This window comes from Trichoplusia ni, chromosome 21 (genome assembly GCF_003590095.1).
Source record: "Trichoplusia ni isolate ovarian cell line Hi5 chromosome 21, tn1, whole genome shotgun sequence".
Classification (NCBI taxonomy): domain Eukaryota; kingdom Metazoa; phylum Arthropoda; class Insecta; order Lepidoptera; family Noctuidae; genus Trichoplusia; species Trichoplusia ni.
In genome coordinates, this window is record NC_039498.1 from 1,350,285 (window position 1) to 1,367,627 (window position 17,343).

The 17,343-nt window shown below is 37.3% G+C and overlaps 1 protein-coding gene across 1 annotated transcript; it reads left to right on the top strand.

Annotated features, from left to right (window-relative positions):
* The first annotated feature begins 14,585 nt into the window (after nucleotides 1-14,585).
* LOC113504180 lies at nucleotides 14,586-16,929 on the top strand. Its single transcript, XM_026886348.1, has one exon. The coding sequence runs from the start codon at nucleotides 14,737-14,739 to the stop codon at nucleotides 15,631-15,633; it is 897 nt and encodes a 298-aa protein (XP_026742149.1). The 5' UTR covers nucleotides 14,586-14,736; the 3' UTR covers nucleotides 15,634-16,929.
* The last annotated feature ends 414 nt before the right edge of the window (nucleotides 16,930-17,343 follow it).

The window sequence follows — 17,343 nt, forward strand, 5'->3', positions numbered from 1 at the left end:
TTCAGTTTGGACCAGTAGTTCCTGAGATTAGCGCGTTCAAACAAACAAACAAACTCTTCAGCTCTATATATTAGTAGATATAGATTAACCTAAATACATTCATCTTAATTATAATTCATCATCATCATACATAGTTCTTTCATTGAATTATTCTTCTATTTTTCACCAAACAGGTTTTAATTTTTGCCACAAAGGTAAAGAAACTATCAACATCTTTTCTCTTTAAAAAAAATCACCGAATCACGCGGCATTTTGCTTAAGGCTTGTAACTGGGACAAGGCGGGAAAGGAGTGTTCACATTATGCGAGCAAGCGCGCAGCTAAACATCTATTACTAGCACACGCAGCCTCTTGTGCGGGCGTAGACCTTACTAGGGGGCTATAGAACTCGGAAAATTTAGATAGGGACGGAGAAAATGATCTGAACGAAGGTGTGTTGCAAAAGGCTCGTAAATGACAACTGTCAATTGTTTCTCGCTAAAAGAAACATTTGGAGATAGCTGTGATTTTTCTTGTTTTTGTTTTCGAGTCAAAGCTGTCTTACTCCGTGTTAGGTCATGCAGTTAAATAAGCAATGGGTATTGTCTAGAGCACCAGGCTCTCTATAAATGGCTAGCTTTCTACGGAAATTATCTTAGGAATTAAATCCTTGTGACGAAGGGGTTTCGGAAAAATTCAAGTCCACCCAGACTCAGGACAGGCATTTGTGGATCACACAAATGCGTGTCCCACGTGGGGATCGAACCCACGACACGTCGCGCACAGTGAGTTAGGCGTCAACCTCAACGACTGTTTTATTCGTCTAAAGATAATTAGAACTCCGCTTATCAATATGGGTCTATCTGTCATTTAAGCGCTCAGTTTTTCCTTGTCGATGTAGATACGCCTTGTAGATACGACACTTCTTACAAATCCATACTGCTCCTAGATTAAACTTAAAACTATTCCTTATTCGCCGGGACTATTCCATCCATAGTTCTGCCCACCCCTTTGAACGCAGTAGGGTTGGGGAAAGCGTACACTTTTATAGTTAAATTAGACCACAGCGTTGCATTAATGTGATTTTGTACGCCTCTCGTGTACGCACGCCTTTCAGCTGCTAATCCTTAACATGAAAGGCAAAAAGAATATAGTTTTTATGTTATTTTTGTAGTCATTACTTTACGTTTTTATAAAAAATAGTTATAAAATTCCCCTTTCTCTTCAAAGTGCTATTTCTGTACGTAGAAGTTATTAATTTCGATGTTCCAAAGATTTAAAATGGCTGCAATCAGCTGATATTACTTTGAATCGCCATTTTGTTTTCCGTATTAACTATGTCTGTGCTAAAGACAGTTTTAAATAAGATTTTCTTTTTTTGACGTATTATTTTGCCGCATTTTAGACGCCATTTTCAATTGAAATTTTGAGTCTCAGATAGTCGATTTGTAATTAAAAAAAAGTTTTACAATCTTTGCGTCGTTTTTATTTTAAACTCAGTTGAAAATAAAACGCGATAAAAACCAATGTGAAACAACAAATAAGATTTCTCAATCAAAGATGGCGCAGAAAAAAAAACAGTCTTTTATTAATTTAAAATGTGTTTCCATAAACAGACACCAAGACTGTTAACCTCTTAATGAAAGAAGAAGAACAAATGGGTTCCAGGTTCCCTCATGATGTTTTGTTGAAATATGAAAATATTGAACCTGATTTTAGTTTTTAATTTTTATAGTCTTTGACAATCTGACTGTCTGTGTCTTATGTTTTAAATTCTCTCAAAATATAAAATACGTTTTTATTTACTAGGTTTTTTTTTCTTAAATATAACATGTTTTTCTCCACAGCTTTTCGGAGGTGTTTTAAGAATAATTAAGAAAGTGCAGTCATATGACTTTGAAAAAGTCACATTATTACTTTGCCCGCATATAACCAAGGCTGGTTTTATGCATGTTTTTGTATCAAATTAGTTTGTAATTATCTGTTGGCTGTATAATATTTATTATACCTTGTTAATTTATATTATAACCTCAATGTACGCACGCAATATCTTGTTAGCAGGTAAAAAGGGCGCGAAACATTTTTTCTTTTTGAAGTGTCGTTTGAAAATGTTCAGTATTTGTTTATGGTTCGACGATTCACTTTGTTGACAAGCTTTATTCCTATTTGAAATAGGAATCATAGTGTACGATTTAAACTCTATAAAATAAATTAGGCTAAACAAAATGCCTTAAAGAAATTAAGGCATAAATAACAATAGTTTTGGATGCGAAGATTTCTTGAAATCAGACCAATAGCTATTGAGATTAGCACGTAAAACAAAGGAGCAATCAAACTCTTCAGATATATAATATTCTCATATTAATATAGATTAACACGGTGCCTGTAAGTAGGTATCCAGAAAAAAAGCATCATCATCATCATCAGCCTATCCTATCGCAGTCCACTGCTGGACATAGGCCTCTCCAAGTGCAAAAAAAAGCATGTCAGTAATAAATAAAACTGCTTTTAAAAACACGTTTTTAACCACTTCATATGGAAAAACAATATCATTAATAGCTACATTACATATCTCTAATGAACTAAAAGATAATTACACCTATCATACACGACCATGCTAACACTCAATTAGTTTAATAAATCCTTACTTTTTCTAAAAACAAATGTTATTAATTTTTTGTAATACATTCTCTATGAAAAAAAAATCAAGTCATTAGTACTTAAATGTTTGCCGTTATTATAATTAACAAAAAAAAACAGCACAAATTAACCTAAAACCTGAAATAAAACTACATAACACAAACAAACATGAAAAGAAAATGAGGTTAACAAAAACGCGCGCGTAAACAGACAAGAAAATGGCCGCTACATTTTCTTATTGTACGCAGGCAAAGGCAACTACATTCTGCCTTCCTCTCGTCATAACCCATGTAAAAATAATATGGAAGAGAGCCGAGTACTCAAGCCACATAAAGACATTCAAGAAAAAAAAACTGAATGTATAAAATGGTTTTATTCTGTAGAGGTTGCTACACAACCATCTTTTAAAATAAGATTACTGAATGTGTGGAAGTGAGACAACGCTCCATGGAGTGTATTGCTATCTCGCTCCCACATCTGTAGTATTCGTGCTTTATGAGGTGGTTGGTAGAAATACGTGAAAGCAGTGGGGATCGTTTTGTATGTGTACAAATTTTTCATTCATTTCAGATAGATATTTTGTTTTTATAAGTATTTTGGTACTTTTATTAGATTTTTTTTCCTTTTGTTGTAAGTTTTAAGTTAGAAAATTTTGGTTTCGTTTAAGTCATTTGACATATGGAACGATGTACTTTATCTGAGTGCTTAGGAAAACGTTTTAGTACCAAAAAACATGCAACTGATTTCAAATGAAAACAATAATCCTGATGAAATTTTTAAATGACTGAATAACAGCAATGTACTAAAAACCATTTTTCTTGTATCGGATTTAAGAGTGGTTGAGGTTTACTACCTATGCTCGACATTTCGCGGGTTCAAACCCCGTGTAGGACAAGTCAGGGTTTAAATTAAAAAGTGCGGGAGTCGTTGCAAAACTTACTTTAAATAATGACCATAATTATGTTATTGTTCGATTATATGAGTTTTTTGAGTAAACAAAATCCCTAGTAGGTACGTAATAGGTAGCCTAGGTACCCTATTTATAATACTAACTACTTACTAAACACAATTAGCACTTGAACGTTTTACCTACCATCTAAAATGACCCCGTATGGTCAAAAACGACTATTGGTCAAGCAACAACTAAAAACTTCAATCATTCAAAAACAAACTTATAAATGCAGTTTTAAAAAACTTAAAATAATGAAACACAACATACAGTTAACAAGTTAAATATTTTACGAACTGCAAAACAGCTTTGTATAAACGCGCCTAAACGAACCCCATTTAGTTGATAGACAATAGATTTTGTTTTAGGGATCCGTTACTATAAGGTAAAATGGGACCTTATTACTAAGAGTCAGATGTCCGTCCGTCTACCACCAGGGTATACCTCGTAAACCTTGAAGCAGTTTAAATTTTCACAAATTCTATAACAACCAATACTGAAAAAATAAATAAATACTTAATTAATAATACATCAAATGTAATTGTGAACAAAAATTGTGCTATTATAAAAGAAAATTATAATTAATGGTACGGAACTTTTCATTCGCGATTCCGACTCTCACTTGGCCACTTTTTAGTTGGGTCACAGTTAATGGCTTGGCATACAATAAATTAAAACTTCAAATTGATTTTTAATAGCGGGAAATCATTGCGTGTTGGGAATTATGCGCTAATAGTAGGTAAATTGATTCTGTATTTCTTTAACTATTGATTTAATTATATTCATCATACATATGTCATTTAGAAGTTTTTTATTAACTTTATTTCATAGTAACTGTAAATGTTTAGGAAATTGTTAAAATCTTCACGTTAGGAAAGTCGATCAGACAGATTTTCGAAAAATATTGAAACGGATTTTTTCTTTTTATCACATAACTAGCTGTTGCCCGCGACTTCGTCCCCGTGGGTCGAAGATATAATTTATGATTTATACCTGCCCTTTTTTCACATTTTCCATTGTATCTTCGCTCCTATTAGTCGCAGCGTGATGGATTATAGCCTAAAGCCTTCCTCGATGAATGGTCTATTCAACACAAAAAGATTTTTTCAATTTGGACCAGTAGATCCTGAGATTAGCGCGTTCAAACAAACAAATAAACAAACAAACTCTTCAGCTTTATATATTAGTATAGAAGTATAGAAGATTGGAAAGCAAGGAAGATAAAAAGTTCTTAAATTTAGTAGTGGGAGCTAAAAATATCTTACTATTAAAAATCGTACAGGTTAGTGACGTCATACGAGCTTTTAAATCACTATATATTTCAGCTTTTGATAGCGATAAGAGAGAAGAAAGAAAGAAAAAAAACCGGCCAAGTGCGAGTCGGACTCGCGCACCGAGGGTTCCGTACAAACCTGCAAGGTTATATATTTTGTAATGTAACCAAAAATTTAAGGTTTTCGGAATTTTTCCTTTATGTGTGCTATAAAACGTTGCTTCATGCCAAATTTCAAGATTCTAAGTCGACTGGAAGTACCCTTTAGGTTTTGATTCCCTTGCGAGTATTTGCGAGTTTCAAAATATGCAGCTTAAATTGCTGTTTCTTTTGATTGCGTTGACATAGAAGTTTGATTTTGTTACAGCTTAAAGGTATTATAGACCTGAGTATTTGGTATGAATTTCAATTTAATACCTCTACGCGTTTATGAGGAAATAGGTAGTAAGTTTAAAGTTATTAAAAAAATATATATTATGTGATATAACGAAAAAATTATGGTTTTCGTAATTTTTCCTTTATCTATGCTATAAGACGTTGCTTCGTACCAAATTTCAAGATTCTGAGTTCACGGGAAGCACCCTGTAGGTTTTGATTCCCTTGCAAGTGTCGAAAATTTGCAGCATAAACGGCTGTATCTTTTGATTGCGTTGGCTTAGAAGTTTGATTTTTTCACAGCTTCAAAGGACAGTAGACCTGAGTAATTGATATAAATTTCAGCTTCATACCTCCACGTGTTCCCGAGAAAAAGGGTCTTGACAGACGGACGGACGGACGGACGGACAGACGGACGGACAGACGGACAACAAAGTGATCCTATAAGGGTTCCGTTTTTTCCTTTTGAGGTACGGAACCCTAAAAACGAATCCTATATTTTTTTTAAATCTATCTGACCTACTAAACAGTTGTTTTGTCAAATACCCTATTTAATAAAGAAACGACTCCCGCACTAAGGAATTACGTCCTAGTATCGCGGGGGATTCACAAACATTCAAGTCGCAAGCACAAAGACACCAAGATTCAGGGAGGATAAGCTATTTTCGTGGATCAAAAATAGCTTATCCTACGCGGGTATCGAATCTACGACACGTCGCGCTCAGTAGGTTTGGATTTCGCGTCATGTCAAACCGAAACAAGATGGCGGCTGTGCAATAAATATGACAGTTCATCGCATCTACCCCTGTGATCTTTGGAACCGGACGACAAACAAACGGCAATAACAACTTATTATTAATTTAAACGCAATGAGAGGGGAGGCAAGTGGTCCAGCTGCTTGCCTAGACCAGGGGTCAGATGTTTAGTGTTGCCAGGGGTAAAAACATTTTTTTTTTCCTCTCGTAATTTGGTTGCTGGCTTTGATTTCTTTTGCCATCAATGAATTATTTCCAAATACTGAAAATAACTGCGGCGGAGGTGGCACTTGAAATGGTAATTCAAACAATATTACCAAAAATCTAATATGTAATGTTTATATGATGCTATCAAATCACAATCGCTCTATTCTTTAACATGTATTATGTACAAAACCAAGCTTTGTAAGTGTTTTAGTTTGACAAATATTTAAAAAAACGTTATCTCACAAAGGCTTTGGTCTCCTTATTATTTCCTTAAGCTTAACTAGCCCTATTAAAAAAACTCTTATTAAATAAAAAGAAAAACGAAAAATCAAAAATTATTTATTCGTTAACAATCATCTTTTACATTCAGTCTTACGTAGAGACCTTCTTTTAAGTAAGCATGACAAGAAAACTAAATGTCTAACTAAAATAACCTGGCAACACTGTTTCAATTTAAAATAGGAGGGCTATTCTGAATGTAGAGTGCTTCTATAAAACTCTATGGTCATTATATTGTATGTGTAGTCTTTGGTAAGGTCTATAGTGGTAGGTAAAACTAATGGTTTTAGATAATAGCTAGATCGACAGTTAAAAGTTTAATAACCAATTTGAAGTTACGAATGTTTAAGTTCATGCCTTTGAAAGTTTAATGTTTCCATGATTGATTTAATTTTTAGATAAAAGTGTTTGTATTTTTAAGCGATTTCAAAACATATTGTGAATAGAGATGATGACTGGGTATAAAAAGAAAAAATCTCATTAGTCCCTCAGTTAGATAATTGAAAAGTATGAGACACGTATTTTTTCTTTTTTCAGAAAAACTAGACTTGACAAAGATTAACTGCTTTAAAGTTTAGGAGAGGGGGCTTGTGACGTAACGATAGAGTAAAATTTATACTCAATCGTGGCGTCACGCGTAAGTTTCATTCACTGTAATTTGGTCAATTTATGTTTGCGGGACAAATTAAAAATACGAATCCATCATTATACAAAAAAACTACAAGAGGGACACTGCAAAAAAAATTGTCATCATCCCTATTACAGACTTACTATAGTTTTACTTATATGGTGTATCCATTTTGATAAAAGTTTTTTTTTATATTTGGTGGTTCTGCGTACACTTTTACCAAGCTATGTTGAAATCGTACGATCTTACCAAACTGGTCATACGCGGCAATCCGGTGAAACAGAATTCTGTATTTTCCCACGTTTCTATACACTCACTTTTCTTATTTGTTTGTCGTTTCGGTTGGATTTTTGAAACTCAACTTTGAGGCACTTCCCGATAAGCTAGCAGTCTGAAATTTTTAAGGTAGCTTCAAACCCGATGTCAATCCAATTTACAACTATGAAAACGGCTGGACCGATTTTGATAAAATATCAATGGAGTGACATTTAAAAACGTGGGTTTGTAGTTGTTTTAAATTTAATAACTATCATTACTAAGACACCGCTGCCTGTCTGTAGGTCCGTCTGTCATCAGACTATACCTCAAGAACCATGAAAACTGGACTGTATTTTTTCCAACCACGAAAAAAACTATCTTGATTGAGTATATATTATTATTCTTGTATATTAATGCGGTTTCATTTAACTCCACACTCGATTATATAGCAGTATCTACCGATAAAAATAAATAATAAACCACTCAATCCGTTTGTAAGCTACGATGCCATATACGGACAGACAGGTGAAACTTATAGCAACCTCTTTTTGTGGCAAATCGATCAAACTTTAAGCTACGCTTGACGTAGTTGGTCCCTAGGTGGGTGACCATGTTTGCCATATCGAGTTCCTCCGTGTTACGGAAGGAACGTTAAACTGTGGGTCCTTATTCATACATCTTTGACAGTCGTTACAGGTAGTCAGAAGCTTGAAAGTCTGACAACCAGTCTAACTAAGGGGTATCGTGTTACCCAGGTAACTGGGTTGAGGAGGTCAGATAGGCAGTCGCTCCTTGTTAAACACTGGTACTTAGCTGTATCCGGTTAGACTGGAAGCCGACCCCAACATAGTTGGGAAAAGGCTAGGCCGATGATGGTTAAGAATAATATAAGGCGCTCTTATTACCACAATAATAAGGGCTATGTTCTTTAAATTGGCTCTTATATTGTAGTTGCACATAATTCATCAGTCATTACTACAAAACGTCCTTATTACTATAAACATAAGGTTCATTTTCGCGACCCTCTGCCGCTACTGGTATTTCGTACATTGTATTTTTACGTGATTTTGTCGTGTATAAAATGGACGTCACTGGTTTAGAGATGTAATTAATTTGTGGGAACATATCGGAGTGGATTCGGTGTTGGTGCAAGTTGTAAGCGATTTTTAAGGGAAAAGATGAAAGAAAAATATTAGGTATTATAATTTTATATTATCTATCTATCTTTTATCTGATCTCGCTGGTGTTGTTTTGAAGTATCTTTTTTGTTTTTTATTACACAGAATGTTTAAAAAAATCATCCGCTCAAAGGGTTGTGTAGCGTGAAATTATTAAGCACTTGTAATCATTTTTTGGAAATACAATTTAAAGGTTATCAACAACAATTTTACAATTTTAAGGTACAGAATCGAATGAGAAATAATATTTTTGGTATGACAGTTGCAATTGTAGGAGCAAGAAGCCGTTTTACACAGCGGCGCGAGAGATGCCTTGGCAATATCCATTTTCAATAATCAAATTTACCATTTGATAGCGCTTTTATAGGCGATAGTTTTATAATTTATTAACAGTAAGACACAAAAGAATAACAAAAATACAAAATAAAACTGCCCAATCTAACAACTTACGGCAAACGAAATTCGCGAATCAAGTGTCGATATATTAACCGCTAAAATGGCCGACCTAAATGGCGGGCTTTAAAAAAAAATATCGCGTTTTTATGTGACCGAGGCACCGGCAACGCCGCATAGTGCCAACTTTAAAAATTGAATTCCATTAATTGAGTATAGGGAGTTTTATCTGAAAATAAAGATTTTAATGGACGACTATTAATACTTGTGAATTTTTAAGTTTTATTCCTTTTTGCCGCTAGACGATGGCTGACTTGAAGTTTTTGTTTTAGACTCAAAAATTTTTGATTAGGTATATTTCTAACTAGCTGTTGCCCGCGACTTCGTCCCCATGGGTAGAACATATAAGTTATGCTTTATACCTGCCCTGTTTTTTTCACATTTTCCATTGTATCTTCGCTCCTATTAGTCGCAGCGTGATGGTTTATAGCCTAAAGCCTTCCTCGATGAACGGTTTATTCAACACAAAAAGAATTTTTCAATTTGGACCAGTAGTTTCTGAGATTAGCGCGTTCAAACAAACAAACAAACAAACTCTTCAGCTTTATATATTAGTATAGATAGATATGAAATAATATTAATTAGAAAAATAAAGAACATTTATCTTTCGTGTATCACTTACATGCTTGTCTACGTGTGGGGATCGAACCCACGACACTTCGCGTCCACTGGGTTTACCACTCGGAGTCTATTCCAGAGTCAACGTTTCTACCTAAAAGCTGACAACGTACGAATAATGATTATGGTTACCCGCCATAAAATCAATTAAGTACTTTTAAAAACATGTCAAAGTCATTCACTCGCAAACTTCAACTCACACTATTAAGTTTTATAAAAAAAAAAATATCTGGCTGAATGACTGTGTACCATAGACTATTATTATTCCTCCATGACACTACGTAGAACAATAGTACTAGTTATTAATAGAGCATAGACAATAGTTGTTCTATGGTTCAACGCCTTTGCGTTATGGGGGCCAAATAATGGGGTGCTTTAAAAATGGTGTGAATTGTCTATTGCCTACTCTTGTTAAATGCGGGATATGGCATGTTTTTACCCGACTGCAATAGAAGGGGTATATGTTTTACATTATACGTAGCATTATTTACCAAGAAGAAGTAGAAAGTGTACTTGAAAAAACCGGTCAAGTACGAGTTGGACTCGTGATCAAGAGTTCCGTACAAAGAGGCTAAAGACAAGATTGGGTGGCAACAGAAATACTTCATCTGTGTAAATTTCAACTATCTAGATATCATTGTTCATTAAACTCAATCTGGCAAGTGGCAACGGACATACATTGACAGACAGCAGGGAGTCAGTAATAAAGTTTCATTTTTAAACTTCAGGTACAGAACTCTAAAAGACTAATATATCGATAGAGTACTTACTTAAAAATCAGTTTAGTATGTAGGTTTGTTTAATCTTGGAAAAGACTTGAACGGTTTTGATAAAGTGTCACGACGCCGCCAAGTACAAAAGAAGTAAGTGAGGTTAATTTACTTGCCTGCGAAACCCGTATCTAAATTTGTTTACTGATTTAGGAGGATTCATCCAGAAAACAAACTCAAAAACCATATTTGATTAACATTACATTACGTGTGATCAGCAAGAGACTGATAAAACCCTCTTCCTCCCCCAAAGAGGATGGTATACACGAAAAATCCTTCACCCAACAGAAAAGAAGGTAACTTATTTAAGTACGAGAGTTATTATAACAGACTCCAAACGTATTCGTCTCATCAACATAAAACTGTCAAGACCAACTAAAAACCAATAAACAACTTCTCAAAAGTCACAAAAAAAATAATTTAATTTTTTTATTACCACTTCCTAACCTTTCCAGGCATATTTTCTCCCGCCATTTTTTACGTCAAACGCAAACGAATTGCGGAAAGAAAAAAGGTTTTCATTAAACATGATATTTTTTTTTCTAATGTCCTTAAAATGCGTCCAAGATTCGTATCTCAGGCTTTCATGAGCATCTACATAAACATTAAAAAAAAATATAAAGAGTTCTCAAGAAAAAAGTTGAAGATTTTCCTGGAAAGTCGTCGGAGGTAGGTAAACATGTGAGATGGATGCGGTATGTCGTAAAAAAATATTTTAAGTTACAATATGAACGTAAGGGAGATATTTTTAAAATAACTATCGTGAGACTGATTCATTAATAAATGATATAACGGTTTACTCACGCGTATTTATCGGGGTAGCCCGACTAGTTTCGACTCGCGATCCCGCCGCGTCTGCTCATGATTAAGGACTCCGGTTGGGTCCGAAACTAGTCGGGCACTCCCGATAAATACGCGTGAGTAAACCGTTACATCATTTAATAAAGTACGGGAGATATAACAAAGATGTTATCTATTTCTTTCTTTACAATAACTTTGAGAATGGTACATGGTACTTGTCTGATTTCTCCGAGATCCCGGGCGATAAAATAAGTGCTCAACGTTTTGTGCCTTTTTTGTTAAACAAATTATATTATTGTGTTGAAAAAGGAATATCTAGGTATCTATAAAAACTTAGCACATTTAAAACTATAGAACCATGTATTACTTCTCCAATCCCCAAAAAAGTATCCAATTCATCAGGAAATAATTAGATAATTGATTAAAAATAGCTTTATTTAAATAAAAAGTATCAGCTACGTGTATGCTTCACAAAACATTTACAAAAATACCGCATCCATTCAAAACAAGTCAAAAATGTTCCGACATTCTAGCCCCAAAACTTCATGGGCCCGTAAATAACGCTGGTATTATTGCATATTTCTCGAATAAACTCGCCCAGTGACCTCCATCTTGCTTTCTTCAATGAGGCAATACAACTGAAGTGTTGCCCACTTGGAAAAATGTTGCCAAGTTAAATTAATACTTCTCGCGGCTTGTGGGACTGGTCATTTTATATTTCGATATGTAGAATATTTTTGGTGATGGATTTTTTTTGAGTATTGTGAGTTTTTAAGTGTTTTTGGGGCTTTTAAGATTGAAAGGAGTAGGCTTTTAGGAGTGTGAAATACTTGGATAACCATTCTTTGCTCTTTTTAGACATAACTTTCCCTATAGATGATTACCCATCTACGGCCCAACCGTCTCAAGTGTAGCTTAATCTGTGATCGATGAAGTTGAGCATTTTGTAGCTTAGCCACGAGCTATTCAATGATTGAATTTATCAAGGTAGCGCCAACATAGAGGAACTCTTTTTGACAAACATGGTCACTCATCTACGGACCAACCGTCTCAAGCGTAGCTTAACTCTTGAACAATCAACTTGAGCATTTGTAACTTAGCATCTCCTCAATTAGTGTCTATATCAAGATACTGGCATATAGACACTAACTCAACATAGAAAATAGACACAACTATTAACATACCAACGCTCTTCGACCGAGTATCATAAACATACAAATTTTATAAAATAAAAAAACATTTTCCACATCAAACTGAACAGCACTTGAAAATTAAATAAAATATAACATAAAAACCACTTCACGAATCAATTGGATCTTCACTTACCCCCTACCACTATCGCTCATAGCAATACTCTTTCTATTGTGCAAGCAAGACGGTGATATACAATCTTAAGCACTGTCTCGCTCCGACAGTCGTTATGACTGCTGTAACTGCTCGTAGTTGGCTGATCGGTACCCAGTTGTAAACATGTCGTGATGGTAAACTAATGATGTACGTAATGAAATGAGCTTCGCACTTGTGATTGTTGCTAACATACAGGGTGTATGTATAGGTGCTGTGACGTAGGATGCCGTATTCATAGTATTGTTAAGTTTTGAGAAATTTGTAGTAGTTTTTTTTATTTATATATATACTAGCGACCTGCCACGGGTGGACATTAATTTTTTAAGCTGATTTTTGGAGAAAATATAGCCTATACGGATTCGGAAGAATCCCTCTAAGTAATTTTTATCTATACTAATATATAAAGCTGAAAAGTTTGTTTGTTTGAACGCGCTAATCTCAGAAACTACTGGTAAAAATTGAAAAATTATTTTTGTGTTGAATAGACCATTCATCGAGGAAGCTATAAACCATCACGCTGCCACTAATAGGAGCGAAGATATAATGGAAAATGTGAAAAAAACAGGGCAGGTATGAATCATAACTTATATCTTCTACCCACGAGGACGAAGTCGCGGGCAACAGCTAGTGGTAAAATAAATTTTGAAATCGGTCCAGTAGTTTTTGAGCCTATTCAATACAAACATACAAAAACACAAAGGTTTCCTCTTTATAATATAAGTATAGATTACTTACAGGGTAGAGGTTCAAACGGTATACAGCTGAAGTCGATTGATTTTTTTTTTTTGTATGAGTCAAAATAAGACCCCGCCGCCGCGGTGTACGACTGTTATGATTAAGAACTCTTGTTGTGTCGGAAACTAGTCGAGAAATCCCGATAAATACGCGTGAGTAAACCGTTGCATCATTTAATAATGAATCATTCCACAAAAAAAGATTCTATCTTACTTATGTCTCATAGTTGAGCACTGACCTTTTTCTTAAGGAAGGTTTCTTTAAAGAAGGTTTAACTATGTATTTGGATAACCACGGTAGTCCACTGCTGATTTGACATTTCATAAACCGATATTTTACGACAACTTTATAGAAATTTAACCCGTGCGGAGATTCACAAACATTCAAATCACATACATAAAAACACCCAGACACACAAAAAGCATTCGTAGATCACACAAATACTTAGCCTATATTACACGATACCCACAATGTGTTTGGCGTGGTGACCTCAACCACTCGGCTATCCGTCAGTTCATGACGTGTGGACTATGAATACGGGTCTGCGTGTATTTCTATATTACCGTGGTACAGCAGCCTGCTCTTTGACGAACCCACAGTTCGATAAAATGTAACACAGGGCTGTCACTTTCCTCAATTTATATTATTTTATGAGTTTTATGAATTTTAGTGGAAAGGGAATATTTTCTTGAATGTTGCAAGTATTTGTTTAATTATTCTTTTGTTACTTACTAGTCGTGTTGGGGAAGATACGAGTGCATTAAAAAACTGATAAACCAATTTAAAATTAATTAGAACTTACATCTTTATAACCGCGATGATGATTATATGATGACGATATGCTTGTAGCCTACTCAGTCACACATTTACAAACAATACATACATAATTTACTATATTTATATCTACACGTAACAAATTCATTTTTAATTCATATCTATTTCAAATATATTATACATAAAAAGCCTTATTACCTATATACATATATTTACAATAATAACAAAATATCAGTACACATAAAACTACTAATTATCTAATACTACGGCATACACATTGCGGCGAGGCGCATTGGAAACGCGTTGCATCTCCGGTTGGAACCGGATCGGTCTTACGTCCGGCGCGCGCGCCGCTACTCACCGCGCCGCGCCAGTCGGCCACTTATCTCGCTCGCGAAGCCTGTGTCGCCCGCTAACCGAATGCTGTACGGCTACCGCACGCACCAGCGTGTTATTGTTAATATTTTCGTCATCACTATCGCTTGCCTATCCACCTTTCTCCTTCAAGCACTCCTTCTATTCTATAGCTCTGCTTGTGCTATAAGACTGTGTGTATGTGGACTATGTGTGATTGAACAATATAAATATTACGTGTAGTGAAGTTGTTGGAACTTTTATTTATCCGAACCCTCTTGACGAACACCACATCACCCATCCACACCACAACTGGTGACCCCGACGTGATACGAAGACTGAAGGTTGGTACACTCGATACAAAATGAGCGACAGCAGTGATTCTGTAAAAACAGCCGGTTCGAGAAATGACGGCCATGTGACGCGGCGAAAGAAGGCAGTGCGCGTGTCCAATGACGGACGTGAAATTTGTCGCGCGAAAATTAAAGTGCCGCCATTCTCGCCTGAGGATCCGGAACTGTGGTTCGCCCTGATTGAAGGCCAATTTGACAGCCATGACGTCACCGACGACGGCACAAAATTCACGCATGTCACCAACAACCTGGACATCCAGTACGCCAAAGCTGTGAAGGACATCATTGTAAACCCTCCAGCCCAGAACAGGTATGGCAAAATTAAAACAGAACTCATCAAGCGACTCTCTGCTTCGCATGAGAAAAAGGTCAAGCAGTTGCTGACGCACGAGGAGCTTGGAGACAGAAAGCCATCTCAGTTTCTACGGCACCTCCAAGACTTGGCCGGCCCATCTGTTCCTGAGGACTTCGTCAGGTCTATTTGGTGCAACCGTCTGCCAAATAACATCCAGACAGTGCTAGCGTCGCAGCCGACACACTCCCTGGAGCAGCTTGCGGATTTGGCTGACCGCATTCAAGAGTTGACGTCCCCATGCAGCGTCGCCGCGACGTCATCACACAGTGCAACCGCTTCACACCCATCGGATGAGATCGCGGAGCTGAAGAGGATGGTCCAGCAACTAACCCTCAAGTTGGAAGAGCACACTCGTGCTTCCTGCTGCGCGACCTCCAGCCGCTCGAGACCGCGTGAACGACTGCGTTCATCTTCACGTCAGAGAAGCCGATCCAGCTCCAGCTATAAAAAGTACACGATATGCTGGTTCCATGCGAAGTTCGGGGAAAGGGCTAATAAGTGTAACAAGCCCTGCGACTACAGAAAAGCGGGAAATGCCACGGGCGGTCGCTAATGGCGACAGACGATTGCCCATCTTCTTCAGGTCGCCTTTTCGTCACCGACCGCAGCACGAACACCCAGTTCCTGGTAGACACCGGCAGCGACCTCTGCGTCTACCCCCGTTCTGCGCTTCGAGAGCGTCGTGCCAAAACAGAATTTCAGCTCAGCGCGGCCAACGGAAGCGTCATCGACACTTACGGCTTTATTGAGCTTAACTTAAATCTAGGCTTAAGGCGTAATTTTGCTTGGCGTTTTGTTGTAGCAAATGTAACTAGACCTATTATAGGCGTTGATTTCCTTAGCTTTTATAACTTAATTGTAGATTGCCGCAATCAACGCCTAATTGATAACACTACCACATTATCAGCCAGTGCTTCTTTAGTAAATGCTAATGTTTTTTCGGTTAAGGTTTCGACAGGCGACACGCGCTTTCACAACATCCTGAGCAAGTTTCCGGAAATTACACGCCCTTCAGGCACACCAACCGTCCCGAAACACAACACCTTGCATTATATCAGGACTACACCAGGTCCTCCTATCTCATGTACCCCTCGTAGACTGGCACCTGATAAACTCAAAATAGCTAGGCGTGAATTCGAGCTCATGCTTAGCAACGGCACAGCGCGTCCTTCTGAAAGTCCCTGGTCTTCACCCTTGCACCTTGCGCCTAAGAAGGACAACGGCTGGCGCCCTTGTGGTGATTATCGTATGCTTAATGCGCGGACCATACCAGACCGTTATCCTATTAGGCATATCCATGACTTTGCCCACTCCATTGCTGGTTGTACAGTATTTTCCACTATTGACTTGATGAAAGCTTACAATCAGATTCCGGTTTTCGAGGCAGATATTCAAAAGACTGCCATCACCACACCCTTTGGCTTGTACGAATTTCCCAAAATGACCTTCGGACTGAGAAATGCAGGTCAAACATTTCAGAGGTTTGTTGACGAAATGTTGAGAGGCCTCGAGTTTTGTTATGCCTACTTAGATGACTTTTTAGTCTTCTCCAAGGACGAGGCCGAGCACGAAGACCATCTTCATCAGCTCTTCAGTCGCATGAAGAAATATGACGTCCTCGTCAACACCTCCAAATGTGTCTTCGGCGCACGCGAGGTAACATTTTTAGGCTACCGGATCTCGGCATCTGGCACCAAACCCCTGGAATCCAAGGTACAGGCAATCAATGACTTCCCTGTCCCTAAGACAGTCAAACAATTGAGGCGATTTTTAGGCATGCTCAATTTTTACAGGCGGTTCTTACCACACTCTGCTTTAATTCAAGCCCCTTTAAATGCCTTGCTTACAGGCCGTGCAAAGGCATCACAACCTGTCGACGTGTCTGGCGATGCGCTTTTAGCTTTCAACAAGTGCAAAGACAGTCTCGCCCATGCAGCATTACTCGCACACCCAGATTGTCACGCCGAACTCGCCCTGGTAACAGACGCATCTGACCTGGCAATGGGTGCAGTTCTGCAGCAGCTTAAAGACGACGCCTGGCAGCCTCTGGCATTCTTCTCGCGGAAATTGAGTCCCTCGCAACAAAAGTACTCACCCTACGACCGCGAGCTCTTAGCCATATACGAAAGTATTAAATACTTTCGTCATATGCTAGAGGCAAGACACTTCGTGGTATTCACTGACCACAAACCGCTCAGTTACGCTTTCAGCGAACGTAAAGCTATCTGTTCGCCCCGGCAGTACCGCCACCTCGATTACATCT

Coding starts and splice junctions, on each gene's coding strand:
- LOC113504180 (XM_026886348.1), top strand. CDS start 14,737: ATGAGCGACAGCAGTGATTCTGTAAAAACAGCCGGTTCGAGAAATGAC.